The 13,226-nt window shown below is 39.6% G+C and overlaps 1 protein-coding gene across 3 annotated transcripts in view; it reads right to left on the minus strand.

The window, feature by feature from the left end:
* RAD54B (RAD54 homolog B) overlaps positions 1-13,226 on the minus strand; it is a 62,551-nt gene that overhangs the window by 48,768 nt on the left and 557 nt on the right. The window contains exons 1-3 of one of the 3 annotated variants that reach the window (XM_052703271.1): positions 13,077-13,201; positions 10,478-10,632; positions 9,597-9,771 (exon numbers count right to left, since the gene is read on the minus strand). In XM_052703271.1, coding sequence (XP_052559231.1) covers positions 9,597-9,771; positions 10,478-10,615 — 313 coding nt within the window. In that variant the 5' untranslated portion in view covers positions 10,616-10,632; positions 13,077-13,201. Of the gene's footprint in view, positions 1-9,596; positions 9,772-10,477; positions 10,633-13,070; positions 13,202-13,226 lie in introns of those variants that run through there. The other 2 variants (XM_052703272.1, XM_052703273.1) reach the window with 2 other exon arrangements.

Below are 13,226 nucleotides of genomic sequence, written 5' to 3' on the forward strand. Positions count from 1 at the left end.
CTAAGAAGGGTTGTGTTACACATCACTGAATATACTGGGGTAACTGGCAGCAAAAATATTTGGCAAGCATCGAGGCAGTTGCTCACTTGTGCAAATGAACTTGGCAGCTGCATAAGATGACTTGAGAGTGTCTGTGGGTATTAAGGGCTGCAAAAGTTCCATTAGGTCATCCTACAGTCTTCTTTACTGACATGACAGCAAGATTGTGCCAAGTCATTCCATCGGTCTTAAGAGTGTGCTGCAGCAAAGGGTGGGTGAGAAAGTTTTCAGCTCCAAAGGTCTCCCGTTGTGACAGCTGTTTCATGGATAAGCACCAAAATTAAGACTTGCAGGCGTTATTCATTATGGAGAGTTAAGAATGACAAAGTTTTGAGAGCTAAAAAATGCAAGACTTCACCTGGAAGTTACTGTGCTTAAACAGACTCTCTCCAGTTTCTTGAATTATTTTTAGAACAATCAAATTTTGTTTCAGATAGCTAACAGAGCTATCAGAGCTAACAGAGCTAATTTCAAGCAATTTTATTATTGTCTTTATCAATTTTCACAACATTTTCACCATCAACTTCACCCTTACTTGTCCCTACCCTGGCTGTACCAGAAGTCCCAGGATCTCCCTTTTTCCTTCTCCTTGCAATAATATTTCTAAATATCTCTAAACCTCTGCCCTCCATTTGGGAGATGCAGGGCAAGGTTGGAAGGGAAGAACAAAGGGAAGCTTTAAGTCTTTTTTCTGCTATTTATATATTTCTATCCTTGTCATCACCATCTACCACGTATCAACTCCTAGCATCTAGCAGTTCTTGCAGCTCCCAGGTACGTCCATCACAGGACAAGTCCTGAAAACCCAGCAGTTGACAAAGTAGTCACCTTTATATTGCTCTCATGAAATTAGCTTGAATTATGTATGGGCTACTCCAGAACTTTCACATCACATAAAATTCCAAGTGTAAAAGCTAACTGCACTTCCATTCCCTCTGCTGATGCCAGGTGTTACCCCATGAAATGGGAAATACTCAGATGAGACAGTTACACCAGCCTTCTCCAAGCCAAATTTTAAAGAATTCATCTCAGTCTGAGGCCACACATTCAGATCTGTAACCATCCTTCAAAGGAAGTTTAACCTAAAGTTACAGGACTATATATTATAATGAAGTGACTATGTAGCTACCATATAGCACCGTAAGTAAGTTATTCACTGTGTAAGTAAGAAAAAGGAACAGCATCATTCTTCACAAGTTCAGAAATGCCTCTGGTTGCTAATACACACTTGCATTTTCTCTTTTTCAGCAAGCTTTTTTATGACTGACCAGAAACAAGCAGCAAAGAAATACAGAAAGGTTTGGAAGTATAATTTTTTTTTTTTAGGACATTTTGCTTAAGTTCTTAAATTCCCATTTGCAAGATAGACTCTAGAGAAGCCATGTTGCTGCATTTCTTCCGTCTTTTAGAGATTATTCTTTAAAATACTAACCTCAGAATACTTCTCTACTCTCTATTCCCAGCATTCGACATAGGAGCAGCTTTCTCTATTCTCCTTATTTGCTCAAAGTGGCAGTTTTGAGGACCTAGAGAGAATTGTCTAACCACCACCATGTTGATTTTAGGAAAGTCATTTTGCGATAATGCTTCTATTTCAGGGGGAGACTTAAGGCCCAAAGCCAAAAGCTGGGATCGAACTCTGGTCATGCTGGCATAGCAACAAAGGCATCCAAACAATGAGCACAGCTACAGAAGGATATGAAGGAATCCAGGCAAAGTCTGTAATAATACTCATTATAGCTCAAAAACACCTTCCGTTTCAATTGAACAAGGCATTTGTCCTTTCATCTGATACCTACACTCTCTCCCATCTTCCTTTAAATCCAAATTTGTATCTTATCTAATGGGGGCAGGACGGTGCTGGGGAGAAACAGACTTTCTGAAAGGTGAGAGTAGAAATGAAAAAGATCTAAGAAATGTAGGACAGCCATGAATTTCTTCTTTTGCCCATCTTCACTCCTTACACACAAAAAGGCTTGATAATCAATTTCGATAAACAAGAAATTAAGAAGAAACCACATGGACAGCTTTCCTCAGAATGAATAGAGAAACTGATAGAATCTTTACTGCTAAATCCAAACTCTTAAAAATAGTCTCTAGGCAGAGTATCTCTTAAGTTCCTTCTTTCAAAAGTTAGAGTACTAGATCAATGTTTTTTCTACATATTTCATATATTTGCATGCAATTCCCATGGAGCCAAATAATAATAAATACATTGGCATAGTAAGTTCATTTTCAAGGCTCATTCCCACCCTGGAAAAGTAAGCTCCCTTTATCTTTGTGAGATTTCTGTATAAAAAAAAAAAAAAAGAGAACTTAGGTCTTTTTTTTTTTCCTTGTTTACAAATGTTTTGATTTTCAGTAACTTAACACATTGAAAAAAAAAGGGAAAAATGAATAAAAGATGGTTGGATGTCTACATGTAGCACAGCTCTCTTCAATAGAGTATCTATCACTATTCAAAAACAAAGAAACAAGCAATTTTTGTCTCAAAAAAGCTAATGCTGTTCAGTTTAATAGGCAAGTTGTTACTGAAATGCTTTCATGTTAACCAACTGTTTGGAAATTGATATCATCTATCTCATAAAATCCTGATAGTCTTTATTTTCTGACCATCCAATACCCTTCCAATTTCTAGTATCCTTCTTCTCTCCCCCATTATCTCCACTGATTCAAAGGCATACATCAGAGCACACGTAACTAGGACACAAGAAAAGTATATTTCACTGTCAATTCGCTGCCCTTTTCACAAATGTGTGAATATCCTGGTTATGTCATCTGTCATTACATAAAGCCTAGTTATTCTCATGGCAGCTAGATACGATCATATCAAGTTATAAATCATGTCATGCTAACTGTGGAAAGATCACACGAGAATTGCGCAAGTCTGGATTTGTTTTACAGCAGCCCATTATACTGCATTGCACATGGCTGCCCCGTCCAGGAAAGCAGCTTTGCACTTGCTGAATGCTATGTGATACGTTGCTTTTGGAGGTGGAACTGGCGTAGTTTCCTTCCATCCCTCTCACACATGGTAGTTTACCTCTGCAACCGCAGCACATCTTACTGCTTGACTGCTGGACAGTCCAAAGTTGAGATAAGTGACACTGGTTAGGGAGGAGAGCTTCTTCACCAGGCCAGTGTATCACATCAGCACATCATACTGTTTTCCTCGTGTTCAGTCTATGGTAGTGAGATGTAAATTATTTGATTACGGCTACAGTTCAGTAATGGTTTTTCCCCTGAAGACTTTAAAACTGAAGAAGTGAGGGAAGCCGTGGCTGCTGCGTTTGGTGCTTCTAAGCACAGAAACAGAAGCCCTTAAATACAGGGTACTGTTCTGGCCACTACCATAAAGCAGGTGAGGAATGTAGAATAGCAAGGGGGGAGGGATACACTGAAGAGTCATGAAAACAAGCAAGGGCTACACCAGTTTTATTCAGAGCTGTTTGCCATAACTAAACAGGCACAGAACCTACTTTATAGCTTGTGGGAATATTCTGATTTTGAGTAGATGGAGGTATTGTCACCAGGTGTGTTACTGTTGCTCTCAGAGCTTTGGGAACTTCCTTCTTGGTCCTTACGGGTCTCTTCCAACTCAGGATATTCCAGTTCCATAATGCCAGCCCAGGATACAAGAGAGGAGAATATCTCAAGGTTTTTTTTTTCCTTTTTCTTCAATTCTAGGAATTTTGAATACTAAGATTACAGTAGGAAGGTTGTTTGGCTAAAACACTGCTTCCTGCTTTGCTGCCATACCATCTGAATGTGTAACTGAAAGCACTGCACAACCATAGCAAAGGGTTCTTCCTCTGGGGAGCCCCGAGCATACAGAATTAACTGGGGAAGTGCCAAAGAAGTTCAGATGCTCACAGCAGAGTAGAGGACATTATCTCACATCACAGCAAAGAACAGCAAGCAAAATGTGTCACCATGAGGAGATGCTACAGGTCCAACACTGCAGCCCAGAAAACACAAATCATCTAGAAGTTAACCACAGAATCCTCAGCAAAAAGCCTGCCTGCAAAATGTTGATTGCTGAATAGTGAGGCATGGGCCAAACTGCTAACAGTTTGTATGAATCCCTACCACGGCTGATGCGTAAATGAACGCTTCTGGAACTGCATCACATCAAGAGATACAAACAATTTCCTCTCCTATAAACTTAACTTAGCATCAATCTAATTTTCTTAATCAATCCCCAGGTACAGGTGACACCTATGCAGAACAGAAACTACCTTGAATTTAGCAAGAGCTGGACTCTTCACTACTACAGAGCACTCTGTCTATCACCCTGCAGGGAGAAGCAGTTTATTTTATATAATGGAGAACTGGCAAAATTACATCATTTTGAATACAAGATGGTAACAAAATTTAAAAACATAAAATCTAACAAGAGCAGCGTGGTGATGAATTATTTCAACTGAGGCATCCACTAATACCTTAGCTGTACTAAGGTATGGTTAGTTGTCATTAAGAGATGTTTATGCAGTGTCTTTTACCCAAAGAGTTAACTCCTTTACCAACTGTTTATAAAAACATTTGAGGGGCCCACTGCACTGAAGCTATACATGCAGCTCCACCACTGATATAGACAGATGGTAAAAATACCCGACTGGAATATCTTTTCCAGTTCAATCTGTAAAGTGCAATAATGGAAATGAAGGAAGCAATAGAAATTACAATTAAGTTACAATGTTTTAAAATGCTGATGGAGACAAACAATCCTATTATGAAAATAAAATTCATTTAAATGAGGAAAGAGTTTTAACATTATAGGCCGACATACTCAGTAGACATTAATATTCCAGGGCAGTTGAAAAATGTATCCAAAACTGCATGTAAATAATAAATACAGTGAATACTGTAAGCATGAAAAATATTCAAGAACTTTCTGTCATGATAGAGCAAACGTTTTAACCTTGTTCTGAAATACAGTTACAATCTGTCTGCATTGTTAGTTCAAAGGTAATAGCTGAATATGACTTCTGACAAAATTTCTCTCAGAAGGAGCATTAACAGAAGTTAGAGGTGGATGAAAGACAAGATATTCCTCAGACAAAAATGGAACAAGAGGTGGGTTGTAACAGAGCGACAGACTCCTTATGCAGCTTTTCAGTTCACCTACATCAGGTTCAAACAATGGATTCTCAGTGCACCTTGAATGTCACATCCAAGCACACAGGTGAAAGAGCTATTTGTCTCCACACGTGATATAGCAAAGCCAGAGGGAAAACAAGACGGCATTCTCCTAGATTAAGAAGTCCAACAGAAAGTAAACTGAAAACTGATAAAAAGCATAAATTTGATTCATTACATATCTAAATATATATGTATATACATAAAGTGTTGCATTGAACAAGGTAGTGCAGGTGAGAACCTCAGTTGTGGCCAGTGCCCCTTACTAGCAGTATATGCGCACTGATATCTGCTAGAGTAAAGTCCAAAAATTTAATCCAGAATACTGAGGGGAGTTCAGTAGAGTTCAGAGATTTGTCTGTCTGTGGATAGTTCAATCACAAACTATTTGTCTTGTAATTGCTTACAGGACCTCAGAAAGTAACGAGGACAAGTAGAAGCCAAGGAATTTTAAGAGCCACAATAATTCCAGATGTATAACTTTCAATTTCTGATATACTTTTGGAATGGTAAAATAATCTTCATTTTTAAAGAGCATACAGACTTATCCAACTGAATTCTTTGTAGGCATATGAGAGTAATAAATTGCCTTCTCCCACCACATCTGTTGGCAGTGTCAAATAGTCATATATTCTGAATAGAAAAAAAAAAACAAAAAAAGGTACCAAAGTGATTCCCACAGTTTGCCTCATGGGAGAGAAAAAAAAAATAATGATTCATAAAACTGTAGTAAAGTTTATTTTCTTACATTGATATTTACAAAGAAGAATCATTTTTCAGTATTCAGAACTCATCACAAGCATGGTTAGCTGCTTGTCGAACACTATGTTTCTACAACCACGCATCTGAAATATCTTCAAATCCAAACCCTGATACAACTAAAATGGCCTCAAGTTGTGCCAGGAGAGGTTCAGGCTGGATATTTGGAATCATTTCTTCTCCAAAGGAGAGGTCAGTTGCTGGAATGGGCTGCCTAGGGACAGAACGGAGTCACTGTCCATGGAGGTGCTCAAGAAATGTTCAGATGTTGTACTGAGGGACATGGGATAGTGGGAATTATTGGTGGAAGGTGGATGGTTGCACTGGATGATCTTGGAGGTCTCTTCCAAGCTTGGTGATTCTATGATTCTATTTAAAAACTTTCTTGAAATTACAATGCATAGGCAGGTTTCACTCTACAAAAGCTGGTGCCATTTTATTAAAACCTCTGTAGAAGCTTTTATCTCACCTGATAGATCTTTAGATTTCTTTTCATTAGTGTGATATTAGCATAGAAGAGAAAAAGCCTGAAAAAGCAAATTTTTTTAAGCCAGATATGCTATAATTTAAATGGATGTTATCTACTGATACTGACACGGTGTGTTGGATAAGTTTCACTGAAAGAATGTGCAGCATTTTCAGGGCTGGGTGAACAGAAATGAGCAATGAACAGGGCAGTTGTCCAGCTGTCCGCAGGTGTTTCAGAAGAATTTCAGTGGAAGCTGCAGTATTCATTTACACGTTCCACTGCTGTACTGGAAACCCAAACACTGCAGCTTTCAGTGTGATATAAAGTTAACAAACAGCTTATTATCTGTGTAAAACACTATTCAGACAGTAAACCAAAATAATGCATACACAGGCTTTTTAAATCTTGAAATTATCTTAATGTCCCTTTAAGAGAGAAGTCTTTTTTGACTGAAGATATAATTCCATTACAATAGCAATAATAAACAAATACCAACTCTGGCTTTCACAACTGGTTTCCATTACTTTTGAATTTCAGTTTTGTCAAAACAATTTAGTTTCACACTACGAAAGAGGTTATAGTTTACACAGTCTACACAATGGCAATATCAGCTGTAATGAATAGCAGATAAAAGTAACATAAGTGGCAGAAGCTGTCTTGGAGAATCTATGATATTAAGAAACTGTTTAAGATTTAATGAAGCCACAATGCAAGACTGTTTCCACAGTGCAGCATTTATACCAGCAGTGAGTCTGATGGCCATAACCAATGCTTACTTGTGATAGCCCTTTTCTTTTTTTTTCTTTCTTGTGCTTTACAAAGAATTACAGGATTAGCCCCATTCTACAGACATCAAAAGGCTCTGGCACAAAATGGTTTGTTTGGTTACTCAAGCAGTGCAGCAGAAACAGGTCGCTCAGTCACACAACTGTTCCTTTTACTCAGGTAATCACAGACACCCCTACCAGCTGTACCTGGAAGACACGATACTGAAAAAGCCATTTAATACCTTTTCCACTTAACCTTTTTTTTTTTTGTTGGGAAGATGACAGATTTTCCCGCTTGAGGCCACAGGAAGATTATTTTGGAAATAAATCCATTGATTATCCTTCAAGTGCACTGTTAGAATCAGCAGACAAATTTCTGCAGATGTATCTGCAGGGCAGCAGGATCACTCAAAGAACCTGTCCTACACACACTGAAAATTTTCTGCAAGCATGAGCATCATAGGAAGAGTTGGAAGTTACAGCACACTGCAGATAAACACAAAACCCATAGAACCAGAGGAGCTTAAGACATACAAGACTGGTAAATCTTCCCACATTGGCTCTGCAAAACAGAGCACTCTGAGTCATGCAACGTAATTATGGCAGCATCTCTTCAGGGCTATGACATGTGACCAATCAACATCATTTTCTGAGGATTAAATCCAACGAGAAGAGTCAACTGGAGTCAACAAAGTTGTTGCCTACTTGGGTATGGAACTTACAAAATGTTAGAAAGAGCATAAGGGGATTGCACAAGACATTACAATGAGATTCTTAGGAGGAAAAAAACAAGATAGGCCAAAGGAAAGGATGAAGGTGGTTCAGGAAGAAGCAAGTGTGGAAAAAAGGAAAAAGAGAAGCCAGCTTTAAACAGGTGTCCACCCGTGCTCTGCACCCTATCACCACAAGCTGTCTCATCTTATGAAACATTTCAATATATTTCCTGGGTGTTATTATGTGTGCATAAATGCACATGGAGTCGTGTATGCTAGAAACAGGGGCTGGACCACACAGATGTGCTTAGGCCCCTCTGATCTGAAGTGCCAACAACTGGCAAATCCATGTATATTGCCTGGTTATGCCAGTGTGTGATCACTAGCAAACATCAAACGGGACTAGCTGACAAATAGGAGATGAGGTTTGGGTGTCAGGTTTTGGAGCAGCCATGAATCTGGGCCAGATTATGCAGAGACCAGAGGGTCTGCAAGGTGGCTACTGGAGGGACCAGAAAGTACAAAAGGCTTTCCTGGAAAGAGCAGGATATCTGAGGGGAGTGACTACTGGTTGGCTGGCCACTGTTAAGTTTGGACTAGGCAGCAGAGTGTCATGTTGATTTGTATGCATCTGTTGTGAACAAGGTAGCTGGCAGACCAGGAGATACAGCAGCCAGGTGTCTAAGGCCATGTACTGGAGGGATCTGTAGTGTGTAATTTACATGAGTGCAGGTCTGAGAGCCAGCAACATGACTGAGGCCTTTGTGGTTCACATGCCCAGGGAGACAGAGGGCAGTTCAAGGGAGAGAGGGAAAGGATTGTGTAGAACTATCGTAATTATCAAAGTAATTAATTATGAAGAGAAAACAGTGAATTAACAGCAAGATAGATGTTAAGATGCATGAGTTGGCTCCAAGGGGAATTATTTTTATCCATCAAGGCAAGTACTTCAGGTAAAATGCAATGCTTCTCATATGCATTTGGCAGCAGAGCCAGCACACCCGCATTCATGGCACATCTGTGATCATGGCACATGAAGAGCAGAAAAAGAATATATTCAATTCTGTGGAGTCAACCAAGTCCATCAAAGTGCATTTTTACATTTCAGACACTTCACCAACTTTGCAGTGCTTACTACCTAGCTTTTGAGAGGAACGTTCATTACCAGGGTTAAAAAATTAATGAATGGTACACATGAGTGAGCACAGCCTGTCCTAGTTACATGAGTTAATAACACATGCTTGAACCTGAACGGCCACCAGAGACACTGTCATCAGATCAGATCTTACACTGAAGAAGCCCTCACGGATTCTGAAAAGTGTGAATCCATTCAGTATCATTTGTATTCTCTGCATGAGGCCAGCAAAATATCCAGACTGCAATACTCTTCTAAAAATTAGGGAATCCCAACTCTTTTTATGATATTACTCTCAGTTAGAGCAACTTGACTATAAGTACGCTTATAGAAGACATACCTGAATAGCAGCACTAGCAATTAATTGGCTTGTAAAATATCAGCTTTTTTTCCTTCTTCATTTAAGAGAATTGCTTAATGCTTGTTGCAGTTACACTCTGCCCAGCAGAACAACAAATAATGCTCCCATTGCACAAGACATAAGTATTTCATAAAAGTTTAGAAAGCAGCATACCAGACACGAGCTTTTAAATTCTCACACAACACACAGCACTAAGTAGGAAAGTGCATCTTACCAGCTTTGGGTGCACTGTGTGTTTTCATTTCCAACTTGCTGCACTTACTAGTGCTGTTCCATGCTTTTGCAGACTTTACTTTTCCAGATGACTCAACAGACTGTGTAAAATTTTCATTCTGATTCTCGCTGAACATTTCAGAAAGCAGTGAAACACTTTCACGTTTTTCACCTATCTGCAAAAGAGAAAGAAGTTCAGGATAGCATTTCCTTCAGGCAGTTGAAATGAAATAGAAAAGAGAGCAACAAGAAGAGATTTCAGTAGTTTGATAATGAGGATTACGTGTCTATCTACGCTGTTATATACATTCAAATATATATATATATATACACACACACACACAAATATATACACTCCCATTTTCAAAACATTAAGTACATGATCACAAAACCAAACACCATCCATGCAGATAGATTTCGAGCTGCATTTAATAAAAGTTTCCAAAGATAAAATTAATAAAAATTCTGGAGCCTTTTTTGGTCAATACTATAGATTTCAGAGAAAGTTTCTTACAGCAAAACTGTGACTGAATGTATTGGCATTTAATTATTAAATGCCTTGTTTTCAAATCTGCTTTTGCCAAAGCATCACAAACCATTGAACTCAACGAAGTCCAGGCCAATACACCTCAGTTGCATTAAGAATTTGGGCTCAGTACTGATTCCCATTATTCATTTCAAAAATATTTTCCTGTGTGCACTTCACAGAGTGAAAAAAAAACCTACCCAAGATGCAAGATCAAATTTAGTAAGAGCAAAGTTATCAAAGCCTAAAAGTACTGATGATCTTAACTGGGACTGTATGCTGTAAGCCCAGATGCTACCTTTTATTAACAATACTGCAGAAACAAATGTAATTTTTAGCACATTCTTCATTTTTACCTCCTTTAATTTCATGTCTTGGTCCGTTTCCTCATTTTCAACCTTGGGACAAACTGCATTACTTTTTCCTGGTGGTATAAACCTTGGCTTTTTGGCTACATTTCCTAGCAGTTGACTTGGAGCTGCTGATCGCCTCATATTTTGTTTGTACCACTCTGGAGGGAAGAAAGCAGGTTACAAAAACACAGTCAGAAAAGGCTTCAGATGTGGAAATACAGCCATAATGAAAAATACAAGTAGTCTTTTGAAAAAACAAACAAACAAAGCAACTTATGTGAAATATTTTCAAGAGACTTTTTTTATTCACAAGCATAACAACTTACGAGAAAGTAGAAGAACTGCAACATTTTAAGTACTAAGGAAGACTACTGCAATTTCTGCAGCTTCTTTTTTCATTTGGAGAGCAAGTAATGCAGTTCTCAAGAGCAAGATATGTTCTGGGGATGATCGATGTAGGGCTTTTTATCAAACTTTCAAATTGTTCTTAACATCGATTGATATAAAAGAATCAATTACTCCAAATGCTTAAAACATAATTTTGAAAAACCTAATATTAGTAAAACAATGAATGCTGAAGTTCCAGTTCCTGTCTGGGAGCAACATTTTGCATTAAACGATCAGTGATATTTGTAATTCTGACACACAGTAAAAGATTACAATTTAGTTGAGATTCTCCCTCCATATTACATTCAACTGAAGAGTGAAAGAAACGTACTGTAGGTTTTCCCTCAAAATGCAAGGCCATTATTCCTCTAGCCAAGCTCAGACAAAACTAAACACACACCAAAATTAACATGGCAAAGGATGCTTGCAACCACTGCAATGAAATGTTATAATCTTAATACTTAAATTAGTAGAAACAACAACAACAAAAAAAAAAGAAATCCAAAGGAGTGACCCAGAAGCTCAAATGAAAGAAACAATGGAACAGCAATTAATGGAACATACTTTGGTTTAATTCTGCATTCATACATCATTTTAATTGATTCCCTCCCACCTCTAATTATCAGGTAAAAATACACCATTAAAGCAATTGCAGACACAAATACCTCTATCCCCCTGAAAGCACATTTGCATCTCATTCCAAGAGGCACTGAGTTCCTGCACTTCAATTTTTACACTGCTGTGCACTCCAGTGGCGTACCAGGGCACAGCAACCTTTCTTTCCAAGATTTACACACAACCAGCAACACAGTACTACTGAAACACTTTGCAGACATTAGATACAGCTGATGATACTCCTTTATATGTGAGACATGCAGACGCTGACAGTACTGTTGTCTTCTCTATACTATGAACGATGACACATACATGATGCTGTTACTAGACATAAACCATTATGGTAAGGATCAGCCATAAAGTAGGACCAAGGTAGGTATGGCTACATCAAGGAATACCTTCACATTCCAACTGCTTCCACCAAACATTAAACATGCTCTTTCTAATGAGACAACCACCACTAGACCAAGCTACCCTGCAGCTGCCATGCCATTATGGATGGCTCCAGGGAAGCTGCAGGAAGTAATGAGAAAAGCTCTGCTCCTGCCTTTGTAAGCCACCTGGCCAGACCAGAGTAAGCATCCCGTGAAACCACAGCCTGCAACGTCTCATCACTGCACTTGTTTCTGCAAGCACTGAATTCAGAAGTTACGTTTCTCCTTAAAAATATCTTACCATCTGCATTAAAATAAAACATGCATGCAAGAGGTATTTCAAAATCAAAGAATCACAGAATCATAGAATGGCGTGGGTTGAAAAGGACAACAATGATCATCCAGTTTCAACCCCCTACTGTCTGCAGGGTCACCAACCACCAGACCAGGCTGCCCAGAGCCACATCCAGCCTGGCCTTGAATGCCTCCAGGGATGGGGCATCCACAACCTCCTTGGGCAACCTGTTCCAGAGCATCACCACCCTCTGCGTGAAAAACTTCCTCCTAATATCTAACCTAAACTTCCCCTGTGTCAGTTTAGAACCATTCCCCCTTGTACTATCACTATTCACCCTCATAAACAGCCGTTTCCCTTCCTGTTATATATGTTTATAAATTTGGCATTTTCAACTCAGTACTGAATCGTAACAGAGACTGTGACATCAGTCATTTTAGCCCAAATGTAACTTTCCTCAACACCTGAAGAAAGATTCCTGGCAAGTACGACCAGGCTTACTGTACTCAGGACAGATGTGTAACAGGGATCTGCTTTGCTGCAGTAACTGCAGGCAGGCAGCGTTAGTGCCAACCTGCATATATCAGTGTTGGTCAGAAATCACTTGGAATGGGCAATATCTGTAGGAGTCTGAGGCCGGCACAAAGAGCAGTACTACCCATAGTGCTGTCAGCCCAAGGCTCTTCATCATCACAGGACGGCCTGTGTTGAACAGGACCACAATGACCATCTGGTTTCAACCCCCCTGCTATGCACAGGGTCGCCAACCACCAGACCAGGCTGCCCAAGGCTGCTCATAGCTGTAAGCCAAATAACTATTTCAAGTCTGGCTTAAAGAAGAGCCACAAAAGATACCCAAAAAGACACCTGACAGAGGAAACTTATCGGTGAGGAAATATTTTGGGTCAGGCCGCGCCATCCCCACCTTTACCTCAGCAGCCGCGCTCGCCGCGCTCAATTGTCCCGCCGCCCGCTCTCGTCAGCCCGCCGGCCGCCCTACGCATGCGCCCCACTCTTCCACCTAGCGCGCATGCTCCGAGTCCGTGCCTGGAGGTACCTCGATTGCGCGTGCCCGACACGA

This window comes from Tympanuchus pallidicinctus, unplaced genomic scaffold (assembly GCF_026119805.1).
Source record: "Tympanuchus pallidicinctus isolate F22 unplaced genomic scaffold, pur_lepc_1.0 scaffold5, whole genome shotgun sequence".
Taxonomy (NCBI): Eukaryota; Metazoa; Chordata; class Aves; order Galliformes; family Phasianidae; genus Tympanuchus; species Tympanuchus pallidicinctus.